The following is a 24915-nucleotide window of genomic DNA, read 5'->3' as shown; positions in this document are numbered from 1 at the left end:
CACAATAAGAGAGACCTCTGGCCGAGGAGACTAGAAAAAACAAGAGCTTTTGCCAGCATGTAGGATGGCATCTAATATATTCTGGTGATGTCATGTCCGGAGGCGGTGAAGTGACTGGTGCTTCCTGGTGGCTGTGGTGAAATACTGCAGGGGAAAAGCTTTCTAGGCAGTCTGAGTGAGGTGAGAAGTGATACAGTCCATAAAAGGTATCTGCTGATATTACAGGGAAGATCTGCTTTAATGCCTAGTAAAAAAATATCTGAGCTGTTGTAACATTGGTAAAAATGTAGTTAATTGAATAACTATTGCATTTGCAGCCAGATTTTTGTACTGTTTATAAGGCCAAATTGAAATCACTTTCTACCTAAGGTAGCATATAAGCACTACAGAATACATGCATCACTTTCAACAAAAGTATGAGGTAAGAGACATGAAATGTGGAGAGGCATTAATTTGTAACTTCACTCGTTACAAAAGACAACTCTGAAAAATACCATTGAATCTGATTTGTATGTCATGTGCATCATTTTAATATAAACAGGGTATTCAGTAGCAATTGTGACAGTAAAAGAACAGCTACATTTGTGAATATTTCCTAAATATAATATAACCAATCATAAATTATTCATCTCTTTATACTTTCAAGGAAAGAACAAAAGCAATAACACCAAAAGGCTTATAATAAAAGATAGACAACAGAAACATTTTTAAAAACATACAGTCCAAGCCAAATATTTTAAGGTCACCAGTATTTGTCATTCAAGTAGCAATAATCACTTCCATACAACACCTTCTTCAAAGACCTCCATTTGAAGTCTTGAACAATATCGTGTTAACCAAATGCCGAGTCATTCAGTCTGTCAACATGGACAAAATGTCAAGAAACTCAAACTCATAATTCCTTGATTGGCAGCTGGTGAGGTACTTACAACTCGTGCCAAATCTCCCGTCGCACGTAACTGGCAAAAGTTATGGATCTATTTCACCTAAATCACTGCCAGTTTTTCAATAGTGTCCAATATCAAACAATACAGACCAGATAAAATGAATGCACATCAGTATGGAAGGCCAACACAGGAATCTTGCAGCATGAAGGACATCCCAGAAGAAAAATGTCATGTGATGGAACTGTCACAGGTGTCTGGTAACACAAAATGAAGACTGGGTATGAATCTGTGATCATGTGACGGATAGAAAACCACCATAGTAATCTAGTGTCATGGCGTGAAAACTACAACGACAATCTGGTGTCACTGGAAAAAGGCCATCAGAAAAATCCTGTATCCTGGCATGATGGTGATTACGGTACTCTGGTATGATATGGAATTAAAGGAATTAATCCAGTCCAGTGGCCGGAGAAGATGTTCATTTAAGGAATCTTATGGTGAGAGATAGAAACGCAATTGTAAATCTTGCAGTGTGAAATAAGGAGTATCACAGGTGCTGGAGGCATGAGATGATGAACACCACAGGAGTGTGGTACTATGATATTAAAGGCCCTCACAGGGCAATTTTGACAAACTGCAAGACTAATATAGGATGCTGGTTGCTTGGGATAAAGTGCACCACTGGACCGTGGTGATACGATCTGCACAGCTATCACAGAACTCTGACAGCACTAGATGAAGGGTTCAAGATTTCTGTGACATGATATGCAAGGCCGTCACCGGATGATGGCAAATGGTACACAATTTATCTTAGGGCAAAGATGGAATGTACTGCAACATACCATATTAGTATGGTAAGATGATTCATGCAGGAATAACTGTATGGTGCTGCTTCAATCTGACCGAATCGAGATGCTGGTGTCCTCACATGAAAGATATTAAAGGAATATGAAGTAACATAGTTTGGACAGCAATCTGCAGGATTATAGTGCGAGTCAAAGGAATGTCATCTCTGTGGCTGCCAGACATCAGCACAAGTATGGCAATATGGCAAACAATGCCGCCACAGAATACCACAGACTTTTGAGACTCTATATGAAAGGTCATCAGATGTAACAGTAGGAAGGTGAGCTGAAAGGTCTGGTCTGACCAAAGAAAGTAGGCCACCATGAAAGAGTGCGATAGGAATAGAGGATGAGTTATCAAAGAGGAGCTCAGTGAGTTGTACTGGTAGTCTGTCAGCACAGTGCACTGCAAATGTTCACCATTTCCCCTTGAAATTTCCCTACCACAAGACCCAACTGATGGCACTGTATCACTCAGTCGACCCCTCAATTTGCACGCTTCAAACTAATGTGCTCTTTATTGTCATAACAAGGTGACCGGAGATTACATGCTACCATAAACAAGGCACGTTGTACAGGGGGTGTCAGTGAAGGAGTACTAATCACTTAACATTTTTTGTGGTATTAAATTGCATGCAGTATCTTGCTCTTCTTCAAAACAATGCATTTCGTAAGAGTGTTATACTTGTAAAAACATATCCCCAATCAAGCCTGCCACGGTCATCCTCTACTAGATCAATATTCACACCAATAACCCTTGCAACACCGTATGCTACCACTTCAAGCACTAACCCAGAGTCTGCTCAGATCCAGATCAACAAGTTCAATGAAACTATATTGCCTAAAACTGTTAGTGTCTTGCCAAATAGAAATTCTGTGGGTTTTCATCTTCTACTGGTAACTCTAGCTTAATATATTCTTCAGTAAGAATTGTAGAGTTTTACTTAGGAATCACTGCTGACGAATGGGCTGATGATGCAATGCAATACTATAGGGGGTTTTGATGCTGTTAGGATGCATTCATTCAACCACTCTTGCCACCCTGGTGCATATAAATACAATGAACTGTTTCAACCTGGTGGATGTACAGGAATGGCGTGGAATCAAGAGAGAACAAATCACACATATTCTTATATGAGAATTTGATCACGTACCCACAAGGAAGATAAGATAATTTGCCAAAGGACAATCTATGGATCTAATTAATAGCAAACATAGTCTCATATTCCAGTGGGAGAAAATAAACCTCTTATGACAGGGGAGCATAAGTGCATCTACGAAGAAAGATAAAGGATAATTTACCACAAAGGAGATTAAGATCATCTAAAATGAAATAATGTTTATTGAAGTAAAAAAGTTAGTTTGATGATGGAGGAAAATAAGCTCACCTAGAAAGAAAAATATGTATGATCATCTACAAGCACACAAAAATCAATCATGTAAAAAGGTGATAGTCCATCTACCCAAGGAGGATATGGCCACCTTTTCCAAATTGATTTCTACCAAAAGGAGAGAATGAAATAATCTACCAAGAGAGAAAATAAGCTCATCTACTAGAAGAGAGATGAAGCACATCTACTAGAACGAAGACAATATCATCTACCAAAAGTAGGAATAAGCTCACCTCTGAAAAGAGAGACTTTGTTCACACACTCAAGGAGAAAACAAACCTCTCAAAATCGAGGGAGAAAAGACTCACATACCACAAAGACACAAATCCCATCTAGGTCATAGGAGAAAAGCAAAGAAGAGAACATAATAATTTCCCTAGAGGGGCAAACAGAATTACATCACTGTGTAAAATGAGCTTTTGCTACACATAAGAACAGGTTTATCTCCCACACAAAGCCAAGACTAGAAGTTTCTTGTGGAGGAAGAATCATAAGCAGTGTAGGTAAAGGGAAAGGATGCTAACTTCATAGTGGCAAAGTAGATGTTGCCAATAGAGGAAATGTGATTACCTAAGGCCAAAGTTATCAATTGGAAAAATTTCACTGTCATCCTTTGGCATTAAAAACGGATTAAACATCAGGGAAATCTGACTCGGCAACCAGAAGGCCAACAAAATAGCTTGGATGAAATACCAGACTATCAGACTTGGAAACAGAGGAACCCAACTTGGCCACGATAAGCCCAGCTCATCCACCTGAAAGAATTATTCAGCACAGAAACCAGACACCATGATCGGGCAATCAAACATGTTTCAGCTTGACATTTGGAAATGTTTTCAACTGAGGGACCATGTGCCCACACATACCACAAAACGCTACAAGAAAGTCATCATACAGCAGTAATATTTGAACATTTGTAGTGCTTGCCCTTAGGGATTCCAAATACTAAACTACACAAGTAACAGAAGAGCAGGGACGAATCACCAAACTACCAACATCTTTCATAATATGACATTTAACTAGTTTTAAATGTCACTTATCTTGGCAACTGCCTTACATTCCAGTGGCAATTTTGTCAGGAAGAGACATTCTAATAGTTGGAGAACATAACAATGGGCAATGAAACAATAGAATGTTTGGACAATTACAAAACAAAAGAGTAATTGCTAAGTTGAAAGCAACCATGGTGGGAAAGAGAGCATAGATACTACTAATTGTACTTAAAAGGTATGTGTTTATCATATGGCTCTTACGACGGTGTGTTTTCTGTTAATGTTTTGGTGCCTCAAAGAAAAGGGGACATTGCCCAGGAGCATGAGCACTACAACCAAAAAAGCAACACCATTTGGTTTTTGGAAGGGGTGGGTCTTGAGAGGCCAAGTGATTGATAAATATATTATGCCACATAGCCCGGGTGCTTCTCAGCTTCATCCGGAAGTGCACAGCTCTACAAGGAGAGGTTATCTGCAAAAGCCATTCACACTGCCTAGTTCACTATGGCTCTTTGCTTTATTTAGTAAGAGGCTCTCAATAGAAGAGTTCATGGAATTTGTTAGTTGAGGTGGTAATAATGATGAATAGCACCTACTAACATACATTAAGGCAAGTCTCCCTTCTTAAAAAGGTTTAGATATGGGTTTTTTTGGTAGCACAAAGCGTTCTTAATTGATGTTATGTCTTGCTGTCCCCAGAACGATAACAACTTGAAAGAGAAGTAAAATCTGTCAGGAATAAGTTGCAAACTTACCACGGTGATGAAATGAGGCAACTGAAATTGTAAGAAAACTGCCAAATCTGTGCTATATTCTAAAGGAGTATGATTTACACATAAAGGGCAAACCATTGGTTTTGCTACGACTCATCACCTGAATGCTTCTGGAGTGCAGAAGAGAAAAGGAATTTAAAAGAACTAAAAGGCACTACACACAACGTGCAGAGGAGCAGCACCAACTGTTCTTGTGCTCAACAAGAGTTCTATAAATATGGGGATTTATCCCCACCTGTGCAAAGGGGAGAGTTTCAACCCCAGTGGGGAGGCAGATAAATACAATTTAAAAAGGCAGAACAATGAGATTTCTAAATGAAGTTTTGAAAATTACTAAACTGTATGAAAACAGGTTTAAACAATTAAAAGATCCAGGTCTCTTTTAAAGTTCAGGGCAGGGGTTAAAATAGCAAAACAATGCGGTCACAGGTTATTTCGCTGAAGTAGCTCACACAGATTGTGGTTAGCATCGGGCTCCTTTGTCATGACCTCCACAGCCTCCCACTCGCCAGACCGGCTGGACTTTTTGATTGCATCTACCACACTCTGCATGTAGAGGCCATCCTCGAAGGAGGCTGCCATGGTGACCGGTTTGTCATCCCATGTCCGACGGTCATCTTGGTCCTCGAAAGACTGACGCAGTGCCTGCACCATGTACTCCAAGCCCTTCAGATACAACAAAGGAATTTCTTTCAGTCCTTTTTCCAAGAGGCATGTTGTGCCAATGCTCAATGAGTCCATTAGCAACAGCTCCTCTTGGACAGCAGTGTTTTTCTGCCCGTAGAGTTCCATACCTCGGGCCACAAGCCGACCTTCCGAGCCAACTATCATGACTTCATGGACAAATGCACCAGGCATGTTAAAGTTCAGCGTTACAGTGCTACAGATACCACCACCCATGAGCATCTGGAAAAAACAGAAGTCATCACTAGTGACATGGCGGATGCCACTGATGGATGCATTCTGTCTTACGAATGTCTTGAGCAGGCCATGTACCTTTTCGGCTTTTCGGCCCGTGAGATGGGTGAGGAGGTCTATGATATATGTCCCCATGGTGTGAAGGCCCCCGCCTCCCATCAGCTCATCACAGATCCAGTTGTACTTACTGCTAAGCAAGCTACCCCAGTACACTCTGACATCACAGATAATCACGTTTCCAATGTAGTGCTCCTTGATCAACTCTTTCATCCTGACAAAGGCAGGCAGGAAGCGTAGCACGTTTCCCACCAAACTCATGAGTTTGGGATAGTATCTGGCAGCTGTCACCATCTGGAATGCATCCATCGATGTTGCAGCTTTGTCGCAGATCACATTCTTCCCAATACCTGCAGAGGAAACATACATAAAATATATACAGTCACATTTTTTATTTATTTCTGCCAGTCTATAACACTTGTGATTCACTCTTGCGCTTCTCCCACATAGCAAGCGGCCATGCAACGGCATGTCAACCATCAGGCTAGGTATGGAAACCGGAGTTAGTACTCCCAACACATTAATTCACATCATTGGCTACACAACGATTTCTTTACCAAACTTCTGAAGGTAGTGACAGGATTTCCCAAACACTCCATCAATTACTCTCTCTCACATGCAATTCCTGATATATCAGCCCATCTCCAACACAGAAATGTCAGCTAAAGGTAAAAATGCAAGAAGCACAGATTTTAGCCTGAGCATTGATGGAAGGAGAGCTTTTAAACAATGATTCTCCTTGTAGGGTGTCTTCAATGAGATAGTGTGAGAAAAGGCTCTGCAAAATGGATCTTGTCCTGTACCGGTCAGCAAATTCAGATAATTTTCTTCTCTCTTGTTTCTATCTAATGTAGTCACTCATTTTAATGGCTACGGTTAGTCTGTGGTAATTTAAAGAAGGAGAGAGAGTGTAAGGAGGGGAACTGAGATGCCAATCCTGTTTGACTTTTTTACATTCTTCCTTCGTAAGCATACGTTTGGTTGTAAACTACACTGCAGGCAAAACGTGTGGATTCTGTACGAACAGGGTGAGCACCATGCTGTGATGCAGCTTGTGTGTACAGGCTTTGCATGGGTGACATATGGCAAAGTCAAGCTTAAGAAGTAATCTATAAAAGTCAGCTGATTTAGGAGTGAATGGGTTGTTTGGGGAGTGCCCTAATTTCTCACTGAAGAGCGAATATGGTGACACTCCCTGCTTCCTTATCGACCCCTGGTTTATGGTCAACTCAAAGTGAGCCATTATGAGATACAATACACTTACCTGGCAGCCTTTGAGGGGAAAGCGCCGAGAGCATCTGGGGAGAGATGCTTAAGCCACACTCTGGGGAGGCGCCCTTTATTTCTCATAAGGGAATTCAGTGTGGTTATTTCTCCTAAAGTGAAAGTCTGGTGCTACTCTGGTCTGTCTGGTTTTAACGCGCAGACCTCCACATTTAGGAAGCTCTATACATTTGTTACAGAGGTGGACTTCTTCTGTGGGCCACTGTTGGGCAGGATCTTGGGGAGCATAACTCGCAAACGAGGGGTTACTTTTTTCAAAGTAATCTCTGGTGAAATGGAGGGAGACTAGTGCTGGCTAAAAGTAAATGCTTTTCATAGACCTAAGTCATGGTGTTTATCCCACAATAATTTATCTTGATGGTCAGGAAAAAAGGGCATGGAAAGGGGTTAGACACAGAATATCGTTAAAGCACAAATAAAGAGGGGCTTCCTTCAAGGTCGTGGTCATGAGTGAAATCCTACTGGCAGCATATCCTTTCAGTTTTCAAGAGTTCTTGTAATCTTACCACAATGAGGCCCACAAAAAAATGTATAAATGTTCTACTTCTATTACATCCTCTTCAACTACGTAGGTGGATTACCCATATGGCAAAAGAAATCAAGAGGGACACTTCATTAAAGAAGGAGGGTCCTGTCTTGGTGGTCCCAATCAGTAATAAGAGTCTCACAGTGAAAAAAGAAATAGTTTTTTCTGCAAAAAACATTTATAACATATATGTAAAGTTAGCAATTGAGGAAAGCATTTAGCTTCTGCCAGAGTCATACCACATTTAAATAACTTCCTGATGGTATTACTTTATTTAATAGTTTTTGATACAGGACTACTAAAGAGTGGCAAACAATTTAATAATGAAGGCAAATCAGTCAAAACCAGAGTCACTGGAAATAAGAGATTCTGTGATAAGTGTATTTTCTGCAGAATTATGGATTTACCACCTAGGGCCCCCCCCCCAAAAAAAAAAACACTAGGCATAATTTGTAGGTTTCACCCAAAAGTTATTTATAGCTCTAATGGATCAAAAGTTACAAAACAAAAAGCACCATGTGTGGTTCTGTACAGTGCAGCCCCTTTGTAAGGGATTAGCCAGTCACCTTTCAGTTGCTGATTGCTGCATTCAGGGATTAAACTGGTACTAATGAGGTACACTTTTCTTCAGACAGTGTTAATAGTTGTTAAAATGACAAAATAATGAAATATTACTGCTATGTGCTGTATAATTAGTTTTTGTTGCCACATACTTTTCTCCTCCCTAGCACATAATTACGTCCTTTACTGCTTATGTAATTCAAATGGCCCTGGTCTTAACACTGTAATGTAAAGATGGCACAGTGAATGAAGTAGTAAAACAGGTGATGGAAACATGTACACTTGTATGTATAAATGAAGGATATACGTACAGTTTACAAACGACCCATCAGAAAGAGTGTAGTACAAGAGGTGAATGACACATGTACAGTTGCATACATAGATGAGAACTATAGGAGTAATTATAACCATCAGAAGGCTACGTACTAGACCAGTACATTGGTTATCAAAACCAAAAGTTTGCTACAAGGATGAAGGTTTAACTAGAAAGTAGCAAAATGTGGTACCAGCGTAGAGGTACAGAACAGGAGTTATTTAAGAACAATAACAGCGCAGATAAGAACAAGCATTGGCATAGCCAATGGGTCTCGCTTATGGGACCCTATACGTTTTTAGCCAGAGCTATTGGCTTTGCCAATATGTTTAAGCTATGTGGTAGAGCAGAGTAAGCCGTACAAGAAGACTGTAATTCGAGTGTTGAGAGGTGGTTAAACTCAGCTCATTTACAGTGGCAAAAAAATAAATCACTGACGTAGTTGAAGTAATTTCCAGTGATTTAGCTCATATCAAGCGTTCCATCCATCACTTTTTGTCTTGCCTAATTATGAGTGGCACCAAATAAAATACTGATGGTATTGACAACCACTGGAGGTCACGGTCTAAACTCCAAAAAACACAGAGTTCAGTTGTTTTAGTGGAAAAAGCAAAATAACGATTGAGAAAATAAACATTTTAACGGTGTGAGGGGTGTGCTCCACTAAATGAGTCATTGATTTGCTGAGACCAAAGTTACGTCATGTGTTCAGGAGACATTGATACACCAATACTTAAACCACCTAGGTTGTTATACACAACCAACTTACGTATTGAAGAGAAACCACCGTCCACCATCAACAACTAATGTATGAGAAATGGACTGACACTGCTCTACTAATGACAAAGTCGACAATACCCAATCAGCCTGATCCACGTAAGGGAAAAGAGGGCAAGGACACCATTGCCTGATCTGCTGGGAACAGACAATCTACCATCTGACAGGTAAGGTGCGGGAACAGTCCCCACATCCCTCCAAATTATGGGACAAGTATAGCCAAAGGTACCATACAGAAAAGCAGTGGGTACACATATCACCTGTTTCGTCGCAAGATGGTGGCAGGGTGCTCTGTAACAATTTAATGACCGTGCGCTGAAGCCTGACTCTCGTAGAACACACGATTTACAGTAGAAATCATAGCTACTGAGTGGCTGACAAACGGGGCGGCTGGAGGAAAAATTCCAATATTATCACTAGACCGCAATGACACGCCAATCACCTTAAATGGAGGAGTGTAGTGCCCACAATCTTATTATGGGAGAACATGTATTCCAACCTGATCTTTAAATGGAACCAGGGTAGGGAGGGAATCACTTAAGCTTTTCGAGACCCCCAAACAGCAAACCCAAAGAAAGAGAATTATGGCACATTCCATCTAGACTACAGGGGCCACTCCTCCCGTACATCTGGTCAGAAGGAGCTATAATTCTGTTTGCCCTTCAGTCTACCCTGCAACAATTAAAGGAATGCCAGCGAAAAAGAGGTGTTAACCAGGATAGAGGCATTTGCAAACAACCGCCTCTATACATTGTTTTAGCTGTGAAAAGAAAGGTGAGCTAATAGCAACACCCCTGTTCTCCACTGAGCCAACCCAGACTCACGCAGCACACAGAGAGACAATAGCATTCTAGACACTGAGGGTTAGCACAGCAGGTAACGGATGTGCTCTTCTCACCCGCCGACCAAAGTGGCGCACTCCAGGTCTGTGCCCATGCAGTCTTTGGTGCACCAAATTAGCCCCACAAAAAGGTGGATGCTGGTGCCAAAAGGCAAACAAGAGCGCGTGAAAGGTTCAGGACAAAATTGGGTCGCAATGTTTTGTTTACCTCGATGTATACAGCAAGCGCAGACCCAACGCACATAAGGAGAGAAAGGGCGACAGGAATGGTCCCCATGATGTGCATTTATTCTCTCTGCACAGCCCAAGCCTTTATTTTGGTGAGGCTGTGTCTGCTCTACTTGTGCGCGCACTGAAGATGAAAGCGACCCACACAGCTCGAGGCTGTGGTCATGTCACATGCGCAGCGTGTAGAAGTGAACACGCTACCACAGCGCAAGGCTGTGACGGCAGTGCGCATTAAAGAGCCAGCAACAGTATAAAGGAAAGAAATTAACAAGGAAGAGGGGGGGAGGAACGAACACAGTGAAGCGGTCTCATTTCAAACGTCTTCGCAGTGCTATGCAACCCATTTACCATCTGTTTTTTTCTTTAGAGGAGGAGAGGTTGCCTTCACCCATGGGTTTACCAGGCGCTTTGGGAAAACAGCTACTAATATTTGACCTTGGTCTTTGAATGCACAGCAAATGTAAGGAGATAAGAACATCATATACAGCCCTGTTTACAAAAACGCACCTTGCAGCACTGAAAACAGAGTGCTCTTGTCAAATGCTCTTACAGAAAGGGAAACTGAATCCCTAACAGATGTTACAGTGGGAAAAGTAGAAGCATACAAGTCCTGGGGCTATACTCCAGGGGAGTGAACAACTTGGAAAAAGGAGGGACCAGGAAACCAAATGATCTACTGGTAAGCAAGGACTTTTACAAGACATTCGACTAGACAAATCAAATGCGACGGTAGGAGTCAAACCCCACAAAACACATACAACAGATCATCCTGACCTCGCAATCGCGGTCTAGGCTGGACCAAAAAAATATATACACATCTGGCAGCATCACTGAATGCTGGGGCAGGTCGTCGGTAATGTAAATTAAGGTATGGTATTCCAGATCGTAGGTACATTCCAGAGAAAGCGTCTTAGTCTGGAAAACGTTTTGAAATAGGAAGCATCGAGAAGAAATGTGCAATGGCATTCTCAAAGGCCTGTTTTACCAGAGAGCTCCAGTTTTTGTGCAAGATAAAGGAGGATTTGAGTATAGGGCTTAGGTATAGCATAGTCATATTGGCAGACGAGATTCAAAAGTTAGCCATTTAATGATCCAAGGCCAGAAGGGATTCTGTCAATAACCCTGCAATGTGGTGTGTAGCTGGTTATGGAGTGGAGGATGGCGTGGAGAACATTAGAGACTTGAGATAACACTTAATTAGTAGAGCTTTCCCATAGTGTGTAGGTGATTTCATCAGATATTTGACAGCAGTTTTGAAATTGATTTAAATATATAAATGTCTGTTTTTGCAGAGCACCTTAAATGCACTCTGGTACTTTTTGTGATTTCCTGAATATGGAACGGAAGATTACAAAACACATCTAACGAGAAGCCTAGAGATTTCTCTGAATTCACAATCTTGGAGAAAATGTTGAGAGCCTGTAGGTTGGCAATTTATTCTGGAAGTATGGCCTTGAAACTGCTATGATTCAAAATAAGGCACTCTGGGCCTGATTTAGGGATTTTCCTAGTGGGAGGAATACTGGAAAAGTGATGGCCCTCCTACCACACCAAAGCTGGCATTTCCCTTTCATATTTAAAGGTAACGTAAGCTCTGGGTTTTCACTGAATGAGTTTTGGCTGGTTCCACTGAAAGTAACTTCTGACCCCAGTGGTCCATCTGCTACAGGATCAGCTGGGTATAGTTGTGGTTACCCCAACCTATTAAGAGTGGGGTAAAGTAAATGATTTCCCCTGCCCTTGTCCGCCATGGGAGGTATGGAAGACATGAGCATAGTAAACCTTCAATGTTCTTGACATGCAGTGAGAAAGCTCCCCGAGCATCACAGCTGTTTGTATCAAATAAAATATTTAAGAAAAATAAATAAGAAATTTGTCTTGAAGGCGCTTTAAACAAAGTCGATTCCGCCAACCTGCAGTGTTGAGATGGAACGTGCCACGGAGGTGGCTTCCTTCACAGCGCCGAGCTCTCACCAAGATTGTGGGTTCTCTCAATGGGGCATATGGTCGAGGGTGAGGATAGGGGAGGCCATCGCCTCCACTCTCTGGCAGACTACAAGACCATACACCACGGTCTAAATTACTCCCACTGCCTTTTGTCAATTGGGAGGTATTCAAGACATCATGGGAGTGATTTGGCTACTAGGTCAATGTTATCTGTGCTGGCAATCTTGAGGTTCAAGTCTTTATTATGCAAGTGGTGCTGAAAGTTGATATCAGCTTTGGAGAAACCAACAGGGTTTGAATAGTAAGGAGGCTAGGACAGAGCCTTATGGTTTTCTAAAAGGAATTGCAGTAGGGGGAAGATAGGAAGGGGCAGTCTTAATGCTTTTGTGGGTTCTGGTGGACAGATACGTTTTTAGAACAATTTTAATACTGTGCTGTCAATGCGGATTCACCTTGATATATAAGGCGTGAGGCAGGATGTTGGGGCAGATGATATTGAAGGCAGTGGATAAGTTAAGGAATAGCAGCTTCAACACATACATTAGAAGTTATCTATGATGTTGAGAATAAAGGTTTGTGTACTGTGGTCCAAATTAAACTCAGGTTAGTGAAGAGAGTACATTTGCAGAGGTAAATTTCTCCAGTTGGGTGGCAATGCACCCCTTAATGTCACTGGCAAGGAAGTGGTGCCCTTCCATGTGTCAATAATTTTCAAGGGTCACAGAATCAGGATAAGGTCCACCCACCACAACACCTCCCCTCCCCCTCCCATGAGGCAGACATGGCCCATTTGAGGGCATCAAGAAAACTGCCTTGTGCAAGTGTGGCAGTATGGTTTTTGCATGTTCCTTGGAAAGGGAAGGTGGGATAGGATTAGACGAATGGGGAGAAGTCTTAGTATTAGATATGGAAGACTAGATATCTTTTTATGGAATAGAGTTAAATGAGGACGAAAATGGAGCCGTAGCTGGTGTCCCTAACAAAAAAAGCCAGGTTTAGATTCTTGACAATTAGTGATACCTAATTATTAAGCACCAATTTTTCCCTCTACAGGAAAGAGATAACTGAACGGAAAAGCATATGGCCAAAAAACTGTTTTTTTCAGAGTTTGGAGGTTTTAAACCTTTGAACTACACCAAATTAAGGCACTGGGGAGAATATGAGAATAACATCAAGACAGTCTAAAAGGGGCGTGCTTTTGCTTTGACAGTGTCAAATCCTTGCCTGTGACATACTTCAACGCAACTACATTTATGTGCTTCAAGCGGTACCTAAGAAAGATCCTGCTTCACAAGCCCTCTCACCTCATCTCCATGCATTAATGTACATCGAATTTCTGGTTGTCACAGCTGTTTTTGATAGATGGGGTTGAAAGCAGAGAGATGAATGTGCCTGCATTAGTGGGGAAGAAGTGAGTTATGATCGATTTCAGTGTGGTATAAGCCCCATCTGAATCAGAGAGAATGAGGCGAGGAAAGAAGGCAGCTAGTGAACCGACAGTGCTTTTGCTCTGGCAGTTTCTTAGAAGGTGTGTCAACAAAGAACCTGTATACACAGCTTCAAAAACAATAATTATGGCAGGAAAAGAGACGTGAATTTGAAGAAAAGAAAGGCATGACTGGGTCAGAAAGAAGTACTTCATTCACATCTTTATTACTGACCAATTTTTATTATTTTATTACTTTTATCTCTTCATCTCTTCTAAAAATAAATCCTATGTTTAAACAGTAGTTTGTAAAAACGAATTTCCTAATTATTGTTAATTACTTGAAAATGAATAGACCATCTAGTTTTAGCAGAGGCCTTTTTCAATTTCTCTAGTTTTAAAAATGGTAGATGCCTCACAACTACCCACTCTTCAGCAGCAAGCGGGGTCATGCTGCTTGCTGAAACTGTTTTTCCTTCTGACAGAAAGGAAAGGTGCTAGTATTTTATTATTAAGCAGAAAAAGTAAACCAGGTAAAAACTGAACGTGTTATTATAGTTATCTATCACGTGCCTCTTTGTGAATGTTATGCCCATTGCAGGAGTCCCAGGAGATTAAAGTGCTTCCAAAACAAATCTGAAAAAATTGGATTACAAAATTAAAAACACACTTTGCTCCAATTTGTATTAAAAATACATTTTCTAGCAGAGACAAACAGGGACTCTTCCCTTTAATGAGTAAAACCTGTTCAGGCACAGCAGCACTTGCTTCCATCCTAAGTTGAAGCTCAGATTAGGGGAAAGATCGAATCTTTTCCAAATGTAAAGCAAGCAGGAGGGTTGTGGATATTGTAGCGTTATCCCCAGGGTGGGTGCTCGTAAATGAATATGCTGCACACAGAGCTTAGTATTACACATGTTTATTCCTCAGTATGTAACTGCGAACTCAATGTTCTAAACATAAACTATTCACCACACCCAAAAATTTACATTATATTTCTATAATTCTACGGAGTCCATCAGGAACCAAAAGGGTCCTGTCATCGCTAACCCACAAGACACTTCCTCTCCCTTCTAGTTATAGTTTGGGAGATAAAGTAATTGCACAAGTGACAGGCCTTCAACTCTCTTGTCAAGATAAGAAATCCAAACTATCTCTGAGAACTCGTTTTATGGCAATAATTCCACAATGTCCTTCATGGGCCACTTCAATTACTTGTTATCGCAGACTCTCTGGTATGAACATTCTTTTTTTATTAAAAAAACAATACATTTTTATTTGCATTTTATTATGTAACAACAGTACAATCATGTCATCATTGGTCATCACACCCTTCCCCCCCTGCCCCCCACCCACCGAGCATCACCATTAAAAGCAGTATAGTCTCATTCAGAGCAAGTATCCTCGCCAGAACAGTCTTGGGCCCAGGCCTGTATTGCCATAGCCGGCTACCTTCCGATGTGCCTATCCCCATTGTCGCACCTTCTCCCCATGTTCACTTTCATATTCCCCCATCGAGTCCATGATATTTCCGCCATTTACTCCAGACTTTTTTAGGGCATCCCCTAGCCTTATATGTGACCCTTTCAGCTGCCATGTATAGATCTAAACCTCTCCGCCATTCTTCCAGCTGCGGTGGCGCGGCTACCCCCCACTTCTTTGCCACATCTCTTTTGGCCACCACCAAAGCCAGGACCAAGAAAATCAATAGCGGGCGTGCGAGATCCACATCGTTGGTCTGGTATGAACATTCTTGAACCTCCTAAGACAATATCTTCTTGAGTAGTAGTAGAAAAAGCTTTATTCGATTTTTGTAAATTAAAAAACCATAAAAGCAACATCAAAGAAAGAAAAACGATACATAGTATACATAGAAATAACAATGCATTTAGAACTGACTACAAAGTGAATAAATGAAAATATGTTATAAACATATTAAACTTTTCCTTTTTCTAAAAACACTTTTTAAAAAACCAACCACGGTAGCCACACACAGTTCATCATTAAGTAATTGGAGATACAATAAGGCTGGGCGGCACGGATACCAAAATCCATGGTTTTTCAAGAGTGGTTTGATCCATCGAACTCTCTCATTATGATAAAATTTGCAAAAGAAAATCACATGGAGAGTTGATTGTTCTGCCCTCCCATCACATGGACATTTGGTAAGCTTTTTAGACCAATCATTTGGATTTGGAAAAGACACCAGGCGAAAAAAGATGTTAAATCTGTGCCTAGTAAGTAAAAATCTGTCAAAACCCTTGGTGCACCAGCTCAAATAGGGTTCCATGTTGGCCGAGGTGAGCAGCAATTGGTGCAGCACTACCGTTTCCTTGTTCAGTTCAGAACCTAGGCGCAAGGATTCTAAATGGAGCCAACAGCTATTCTTTAGATCTCTCCTCGAGATCCTGGCTAGCTCCTCTGGTGACGTGTAAAGCTCAGGTTTCCCCAGATCCCGGCAAAACTTTTGAATGTATGTCAACCACGCTATGTTAATGGATTTGTCAAGAGCCATAACATCGCGGAGAATCTCTCTATTGAGTTCCAAGTCTGCTCCTGTCCAGACCCTGTGCCAAAGTAGCAAGGGTTGCATCGCAATCAGGTCGCTAATGTGTCTAACCCCCAGCTCAGCATGACAATTAAACACAGATAAACTGGGTGGGGCGGCTAAAATGTACCTTAAAAAAGCGTTTTCTACAACTTGTAATTCTCTAGTATCCTGGATGCCCCATACACCGGCCCCATAAATGGCTGTACTAACGCATTTGGCCATATAAATTTTAAGTAGGATTTCAGGGGGTCTTTTACCCATTTTACGTGAAAAGACCATGAGTGCTGCGGTAGCTTTTTTGAACGACAGGGCCCTGCTCCTAATGGCTGAGCCCCAGAGTCCCCCCCCCCCCCCCCCCAAGGACTACTCCTAGGTAAGAGTAAGATTTTGTAGTCTGCACTCTTTCCTTACGTGCAAACAGTTTGCAGGTTTTAGACTTGCCCCTGGCGCACGTCATAGCAAAGGTTTTTTTCACATTTAATGACAATCCCCTGGAATCCATAAAGTTCATATAAGCATCCAGGGCTAGCTGTAAACCTCTCTCTGTCCTCGCCATAATAACGGCGTCATCAGCGTATAATAATGACACCACTTGCTTGGAATTGATTCTGGGTGAGTCAATAACTTTGGACACCAGGACATCCTCTAAATAATTTGTATACAAATTAAAAAGGAGGGGCGCGAGTACACACCCTTGCCTTACTCCGCGCTTTACGTGAAATGGCTTGGTGCATTCTCCACTGATACCAAATCTCACCCTTGCCCCCACATAGAGTTGTCTTAAAAAAGAAATAATGGCCTGTTCTACTTTAAGATCCTCTAACACCTTCCACAGTCGATCATGCTTCACACAGTCGAATGTGGCACTCAGATCGACAAATGCCGCATAGAGTTTGCCTGCCTTAGCCTGGACGTATTTTCCACGAAGGAGTGTAAAATGTAAGACCTGTTCCACAGTTCCCATCCCCTTGCGGAATCCGTACTGGACCGGAGATAGTACTGCTTCCTCCTCCACCCAGTAAGATAACCGGTTCAGGACGGCCCTTCCCGCAATTTTCATAAAGGAATCAAGAAGGGAGATAGGGCGATAACAAGAAGGGCTCTCCCTATCTCCCTTCTTGAAAATGGGTATAATAATGGAATCGGACCAGGTCCCAGGAAACCCCAGCTCACAACTAGCGTCCAAGACTCTCTTCAGTATGGGAGACCATAAATCAACTAAGTATTTAAATAAATCAATAGGAACCCCATCTATTCCTGGGGCTTTACCTCCCCTACTCTGCTCGATGGCGGCGGACATTTTGCCAATTGTGATGTCTAAATTAACCGGTTAAAAGTTCCTGGCCGTGTCCCTATCCGGATCCCCCATATCCACAAGTTTAGGAAACCCCTCCGGATTGTAAACTTCCGAAAAGTCAATCCAGGAGGCTTCATTGATGGCCACCTCAACCCTAGCATTATTTGGTGGGTTAAAAAAGGGTGCGTTGACTGCTCGCCAAAATAGGGCGCTATCCTTTGATTGTGCGGCAGTAACCAGATTGTTCCAAGCCTCCTGCTTAATATTGTTCTTACAGATCTTCCGGGAAAGACGATAGTCTTTCCTGCAGTTGGCCACCTCACACGGATCCCTGATCTTTTTGTGTAACGCATCCATAAGATGTGAATGCGCCCTAGAGCATGGGGCATCGAACCATGAATTGGTCGTCATCCTAATGGTGGGGCCTTTCCCCTTACGGGACAGACTATCCCGTATGGTCCGTGTAATATCATCAAAAGCTGCCAGTGTCTCCTTGTGAGAAGAAGCTACATCTAGACACCTGTCAATAGATTCCAAAGATCCCCTGACTATCTTTACAGACATAACCTCCGGGTCAATCTGGCTCCATTTGATGGCATAGCCATTTTGCCTAGGCATATCACAGGATTTCAGCCACGACAATCTCTCTATAAGTGAACTAGACTTAGCCTGAGGTATGTTAATAGCAAAAGAAAGAGGGAGATGGTCACTAAATCCTACAGGATGGGTGGAATAATCTGCGTACCAAGTAGCGTGGCTTTCCGAGGCGATGATAAAATCTATGGTGGTGCCGAGCCCTCTACCCACAAAGGTTGCTCCGAATTCAACACTAGGGGTGCACAGCCTGTTAACAAAGTCTAGATTAAAAGATGCCATCATATCGTTCAATGAGTCACCGCCTTCCTGGTGAGAAAAGTGTGGAGAAATATCATTCTCATCTTCCCCCGTAAGTCCACAACCCCCCCTCTCATGAACACACAAATTATAATTGAAATCTCCCCCACAAATGTTAATACAGTCCCTCCCATTCGGGGTAACAATACCATTTATGCCTTTAATCACAGAGGATACCAATTTGGGGACTAATCGCTCATGCAAGTTGTTATAGATATTAACCAGGATAATATCGACCTTAGAAACCAGCCTGATTAATAAAATTTGATAGCATAGTCCTGACTTGACTACTTTAATGTTCGCAACACCCAGCAGGTTCGAAATGTAAATACATATCCCACCCTTATTCCTCCCACGGTTGGAGGGTACAGCTGCAACATGAAAGGTTCTAAACTGTCCAAGTTTCTTGAATACACAGTATTCCAAAAGGTTCGACAAACTCAACCCAAGAAGAATCCGTTGCCTTGTCCTTAATCCCTGAAACATTCCAAAATAAGAACTCAAAGTGCCCTTGAGCACTGTATTTATCCACTTGACCCCTGTTACTACGGTCCACAGGAATCTCAAGGATCTGGCTGGAGCTACTAAGTTCAGGGACATCAGGGATATCAGGGCTGAGGCTACATGAGGTGACTACTGTACTAACTTTTAAGACATCAAGATTAACAAAGCCTGGGCTACAAATTGAAACTGGACCTAAATCATCACATTGCCCAGGAGTAAAAGTGGGACCAGTAACATTGAGCGGCACTGAGACAATGGGTGGACTACTGTGACAAGTTGCTTGGAAGGTAGAAACTGCAGGACAAGCTGATACATGCGAACTACAACTCAGTCAATATACACCCTCCAATTCTCGAAGGCTTTCAAAACGGTTATTAAGGGGGATTTGGAACCTGTTAAGAGTCCAGGGGATAGGTGTTGTAGGGGGATGATTCAAATACTGAGGCCACGAATCATGGTGGAACGGATGAGCTGGAAAAACAGGATCAACTAAGTGTGTGTCAAATAAAGGTCTAGGTGCATGATATTGCCCCATAGGATGGGAGCGCTGTCCCCTCATTTGTTTATCCTGCAGGTACATAAAAGGCCTGGTTGTATTTGTCACATTAAAAGCCCGCTGTCTAGGATTAGTCACTGGAGTTATCAGGTTTCTAGGATAAAAATAAGGCAGTTCTCGAGGAGTAATCGAGCTGCTACTATTAGACGAGGACCAGTTTAGAATATAACTGACCGCCCTGTTATCTTTTAAACTAATTATAACGATATCCCCTGTTATGCTTTTTTGGGTGGACCCTAGCCATACGAGCCGTCGTACCATTACTATTTCTCCATTAAGGTAAGGAGGTAAGGGCCGATTCTGTTTAAGCCAATGAATGGCCTTGTTTTTAAGTTGGACTTGGTCCTCCCTCTTACCCGGCTCCAAGACCGGAACGCCGGTTAAGACCACCACAAAAGGTGCTGCTTCAGGGGGTAAGTTAACTCGTTGTCTTTTAGGGATTTGTGATCTGACAGTAGCATCTGCAACCACGGGTTTGGATTGTGAGCAAGTAGATGTCATGCCCCCCGAAGAATCCTTAACTGTACCATCAGTGTCGCGCCTGGGAACTACAGTAACCAACGACGCGGCACCGTTGGGTAGATTTGTCTTTAGTCCGTGGTGCAGAACCCCGAGAGGCAGTGGTAACAGGGGGGATAGAGACTTCCCCACCTGGACCCTTGTTACTCGGATGTATAGCCTCAAATGCCTTCTCTAAATCTCTCAGCTGTACAGCAATCCCCTTAAGTCTCTCCACCAGGGGCATGGTAAGTGATCTAATCATTTTTTCCATGCTCCCCAGTAGATCGGGAACTTGCTGATCTGTAGAGGGAATAGAAGTAGGACTCTGTAGGTTTATGGCTGGAGAAGGGAGATCGCTCTGCTTAGTACAGGGGGAAGATGCAGCTAACTTACGAGCTATACCCTTCCTTCTCCCTTTCTTAGGCGGAGGACCGTAACGCCGATTATCTTCCGCAGCTACAGCTACAGCGGGCGTATCCGGTTTAGGGAGAGGCTCAATTATTGTCAGCAAGGAGTCCGTCATAGATGCAACCTCGTCTGATAAACTAACCAACGAGGCTGAGAGATCAGTGACGGGGTTGAAAGCAACCTGGGATTCTGGGGGGCTATCCCTATCCTGTAGTAAAAAAGGAATGCTAGAGTCGAGCAGATGCTCAGAACTCGATGGGCCAGCAACTGAATTTAGTGGTACAGGCAAGCCAGATAGAATAGGACCCAGTGAAGACCTTTTGTTCTTAATGTGCTCAATCGAGCGGCGTCTATTTGCTCGTCGTTCGGATAGGGTTAAATCCCTATCCGCCATAGATGCTGACCTGATGACGAAACCATCCAGTGTCCCTTGTTTAGCACTTCCTTCGGCAGGTAGTACAATGGTGGGTGAAGGCATCCTCCAACACAAATCAGAATATAACTTTAAAATACAGACTATGGAATATGGTGTCTACCTGGAAACAACTGAGGTACAATAGAAACAAAACAAGCTTAAAACTATTGTGTGGGCAGTAGACTACAGAGATACCGCCTTAGAACGTTCCAGTTAATGATATACAGCAGAGGCAGTCAAGGGAGCAAGGGCCGGCCTGTCCTGTCCTCCTCTGGCCTCGGAGGGCCTCAGAGGGCCCGCCCTTTGCCCGGGCTTCGCCCCGTGCTCCGTCCCGCACGCGTCCCGCGGTTCGCGGGGGGGGGGGGGCGGCGTGACTATATAGTGAGGGGGGGGCAGGGCCGGGAAGAGACACCAGCTGCGCTGAGTTGTCAAAGCGCTTGGTATGCCGGGTCTTGCAGTCACGGGCCCTGGTGCTGCTGTACACGATCCTCCCCTCGGCAATCCCCGCCTTAGTAAATTCGGCTCCTGATGCCCAAACTCGCTCTCCTCAGGGTCCGCGATGGTCAGTGAGTCCCAGCAGAAAATGTCACAGCAAGGAAACGCGGCGAGCGGACCCCGCGGAGCGGGGGCCGCGAGCCGTAAATAGACTGTGAAGGGGCAGGGCCGGGAAGAGACACCAGCTGCGCTGAGTTGTCAAAGCGCTTGGTATGCTGGGTCTCGCAGTCCCGGGCCCTGGTGCTGCTGTACACGATCCTCCCCTCGGCAATCCCCGCCTTAGTAAATTCGGCTCCTGATGCCCAAAGTCGCTCTCCTCAGGGTCCGTGATGGTCAGTGAGTCCCAGCAGAAAATGTCACAGCAAGGAAACGGCTGAGTAACATACAGTTCATTGTTCACATTTTTGCACTTTTGATATTCGTTGTAATGTGTGAGAGGTCAAATGTGCTGTTTCCAGGATTGATTCGCACAAATGTCTTTTAGCATCAACATGTCACTATCTTTGCAGCAATGATTTGTTTGAATGAAATAGCGGCAGGTGTATGGACCTCACGATGAAGTTAATGGAGGTTTTGGCTGCTTTGGAAGGATTACCAGGGCACTGTACTGGTACTCGTGAAAAAGTAGTCAGCAGGGTGTTGATCTTTCCCTCGTCGGTGTACGATAGTGAAGAGATATTCCTGTGATTGCAAACCTCAATGTTCAATTTTAGGAGGCATCTTGGCTTTTGTGTAGCCAAAAATGGCAAGCGATGCTTCATGATTTGTTACAAGATCGAAAGGTTTTCCATATAGGATTACATTGAAATGTTCACAAGCCCACACCACTGCTAAACTTTCTTTCTCAAGTTGTGAATAGGCGCGTTCAGTTTCTCACAAGCGTCCCCTCATGAGCACTTACTGTGGCAAAATCTGGTATGAGTTTGGAACAGTAACTGGCCATGACAAGGAATTAACGTAACATGGTAACATCGTGTGGGGGATTGGTGGCTGACAAAGCTTGTACTTCAGCTTGATCCGGGGTCATGCACATATCGGAAAAGATATGGCCAAAGAATTTGAGTTTTGTGGTACATACATTTCTCAGCATTCAGAGTTAAACCTGCATCAGCAAGGAAATAACACACCTGTGGAAGAGCTTTATCAGGTTCCTTTGTGTAGCTCCGAAAACTATGTCATCATTGAAGGCATTCATGACAGGTTGTAGAATATGTCGAATGACAACTTGAAACAGTTCGGCAGCTGATGACACACAAAAACATAATAGTTTATTTCTGAACAAACCAATATGGGTAAAAAAGGTGGTAATGTACCTGCAATTATCTTTGAGTTCCAAATGACGATACCCTTTGTTCAGATCTAGGCTAGAGAAGACCTTGGCACCATTAAGCTGTGTGATCATGTCAGAAATGTGCAGACCAGGATGTCGTTCTCTTTCAATTGCCTTGTTGGCTTGACGCATTTAAACACAAAGGCGTCCAGCTCCTGCACAGTCTGTTTTGGGTACTACAACTATGGGGGAAACCCAAGGAGTTGTACCAGTAGATTGCTCAATAATATCATGCTTTAGTAATGTCTCGAGCTCTTTCTCAACAGGTTCTTGTAGATGAAATGCACTTGGTCTATGTCTTTAAGGAACAGGACAAACGTCCTCATTGATATGCAGTTGCACTTTCATAGTCTTTAAGTTTTCCCAATCCATGATAAGACGACGGTAACTGACTTACTATTTCATGATGAGCATTTATGTTGTAGTTCACAGATATCAGTCTCCTATCAGCAGCAGTATTGAAACCGAGTAAACAGGCACTGGACGCAGTACCTTGAAGTACATGAACGGGGACATGTACTTTTGTGTTTTATGATTGCTACGAATGAACATGGACTCTTTAATGGCGTCGATGCAGCCCATGTATACACTTTAGTCTTCGATGGTGTGAGACGGGGCAATGGAGATAGTTCATTGTATTTCTCCTCAGGAATTATGTTTATTGATGCAACACGGTTAATACTCTACAGTTATGCGACGATATCAACATAGGATATTTATAATTAGGGCTGAACAATATTTCCATCTCCATTGTTTGACCGTCATCAAGATAACCACCAAAAACGCACGGAAGGAGAAAAATGTGGTACGTCCCTCTACTTCTGTGGAAGATTTGTGTAAATTATATAATTAACTACGCAGTAAGGGAAATCCTCTCCCAAAGTTCACTGGTTACATGCTGAGCCAAATCAATAAACACAAGCAGTAATAACGGATACCCAGATGTTACCTATAAATGTTCAAACAATGATGAGGCTCTGTGAAATAACTAGCAGACGTTTAGGCAACAAATAAACAGGTGGGGCTCACTAAGACAAAGGAAAAAGATAGAAACAAACAGGCTTTTTAATTAAACAAAATTCTAGCAATCAAACAATCCATCTGTAAAACAGGCCCAAAAGAACAGGTATCAATCTCTTCACCACCCGTAGAAAATGATTTCTCACTATACATATACCAGCACAACATGAAACTAATGTCAGGAAATTACTACTTTCAACCTAGGTTTGTATCTCATGAATCATGTCCGTTAAAAATCATTCTATTGTAATCATGGTTTCTTTCTGCCCTTAGTGTAAGAATGCACTGCTTACCATCATGTGCAATGTTTGTGGAATAAAAGAATGAAACTGATGCTATGGCAATAAATGTTAGTGTCTCAATGTCATACTTGTTAGAAAGGGTTTATGAAACAGTGTACCGGCCTTTACACAGTAACTTTTTGGATTGTATGTTGTTGAGCAACACAATAGTGGAGAAACTGTGAAACAAATTGCATAACTGAGTTAAACGATTGAACACTACCAACTAGGATATGCATAAAAACATTGCCCTTAACCCTTGAGAAAAATTGTGAAATTCACAACTGTGTGCAGTATCTAAACTGGCCAACATGACGAAAACATCTGTATTGGGTCAATGGGGTTTAGTAAGGAAAAGAAACCTAGTGTCGTAAAAGGAAGAACAACTTTATTTTATTTTCATGAGATGCTGTAGTGAAGACACGGTCCTGCTTGCAAACATTGCTATGTTAGCATAAGTGAATTAGATGCCTAAACGCCATTTTGCTGCTTTTGCACACAACACTGCTAGTGAAAGTCAAACTGCTTGCTTTTCTTCACATGAGAACTGTCTGTTTTTCACATCTCTAGACTTACACCACGACCTCAAGTCTGTACAGAGTGTTCAAGGTTAAATAACAATGTATGCTGTTGATTCATGTTGATTGGCCCACACTCTAAACATAACAAGCATACAGCAGCAAATAACAAACTCGGGTGCTTTTAATATTGCATTACATGCATGATAGAGACACTTGGAGAAACCCTTTCCATCTACAGAGAGCTGTGCTGATCTGGGATGTGATTCACTTCACCTGATCTTGGAGGTATGGGGTTACCCGTTTTAATCTAGAGATCTTCTATTATTATAAAAGCTAGCTCCTAGTACGGGGAGGGTGGTACACAAGGGGCTATAGA

At 42.6% G+C, this 24915-nt stretch overlaps 1 protein-coding gene across 1 annotated transcript in view; it reads right to left on the bottom strand.

Moving 5' to 3' along the window:
* Window positions 1–506: 506 nt before the first annotated feature.
* The window catches only part of GFOD2 (Gfo/Idh/MocA-like oxidoreductase domain containing 2), a 143592-nt gene continuing 119183 nt past the window's right edge, over window positions 507–24915 (bottom strand). The window contains exon 4 of the mRNA XM_078670848.1: window positions 507–6213. Coding sequence (XP_078526974.1) covers window positions 5312–6213 — 902 coding nt within the window. The 3' untranslated portion in view covers window positions 507–5311. The remainder of the gene's footprint in view (window positions 6214–24915) is intronic.

The sequence above is a fragment of the Lissotriton helveticus genome, chromosome 12, assembly GCF_964261635.1.
Source record: "Lissotriton helveticus chromosome 12, aLisHel1.1, whole genome shotgun sequence".
Classification (NCBI taxonomy): domain Eukaryota; kingdom Metazoa; phylum Chordata; class Amphibia; order Caudata; family Salamandridae; genus Lissotriton; species Lissotriton helveticus.
The sequence above is the reverse complement of the archived record's forward strand: the minus strand, read 5'-3'. Positions and strand labels throughout refer to the sequence as shown.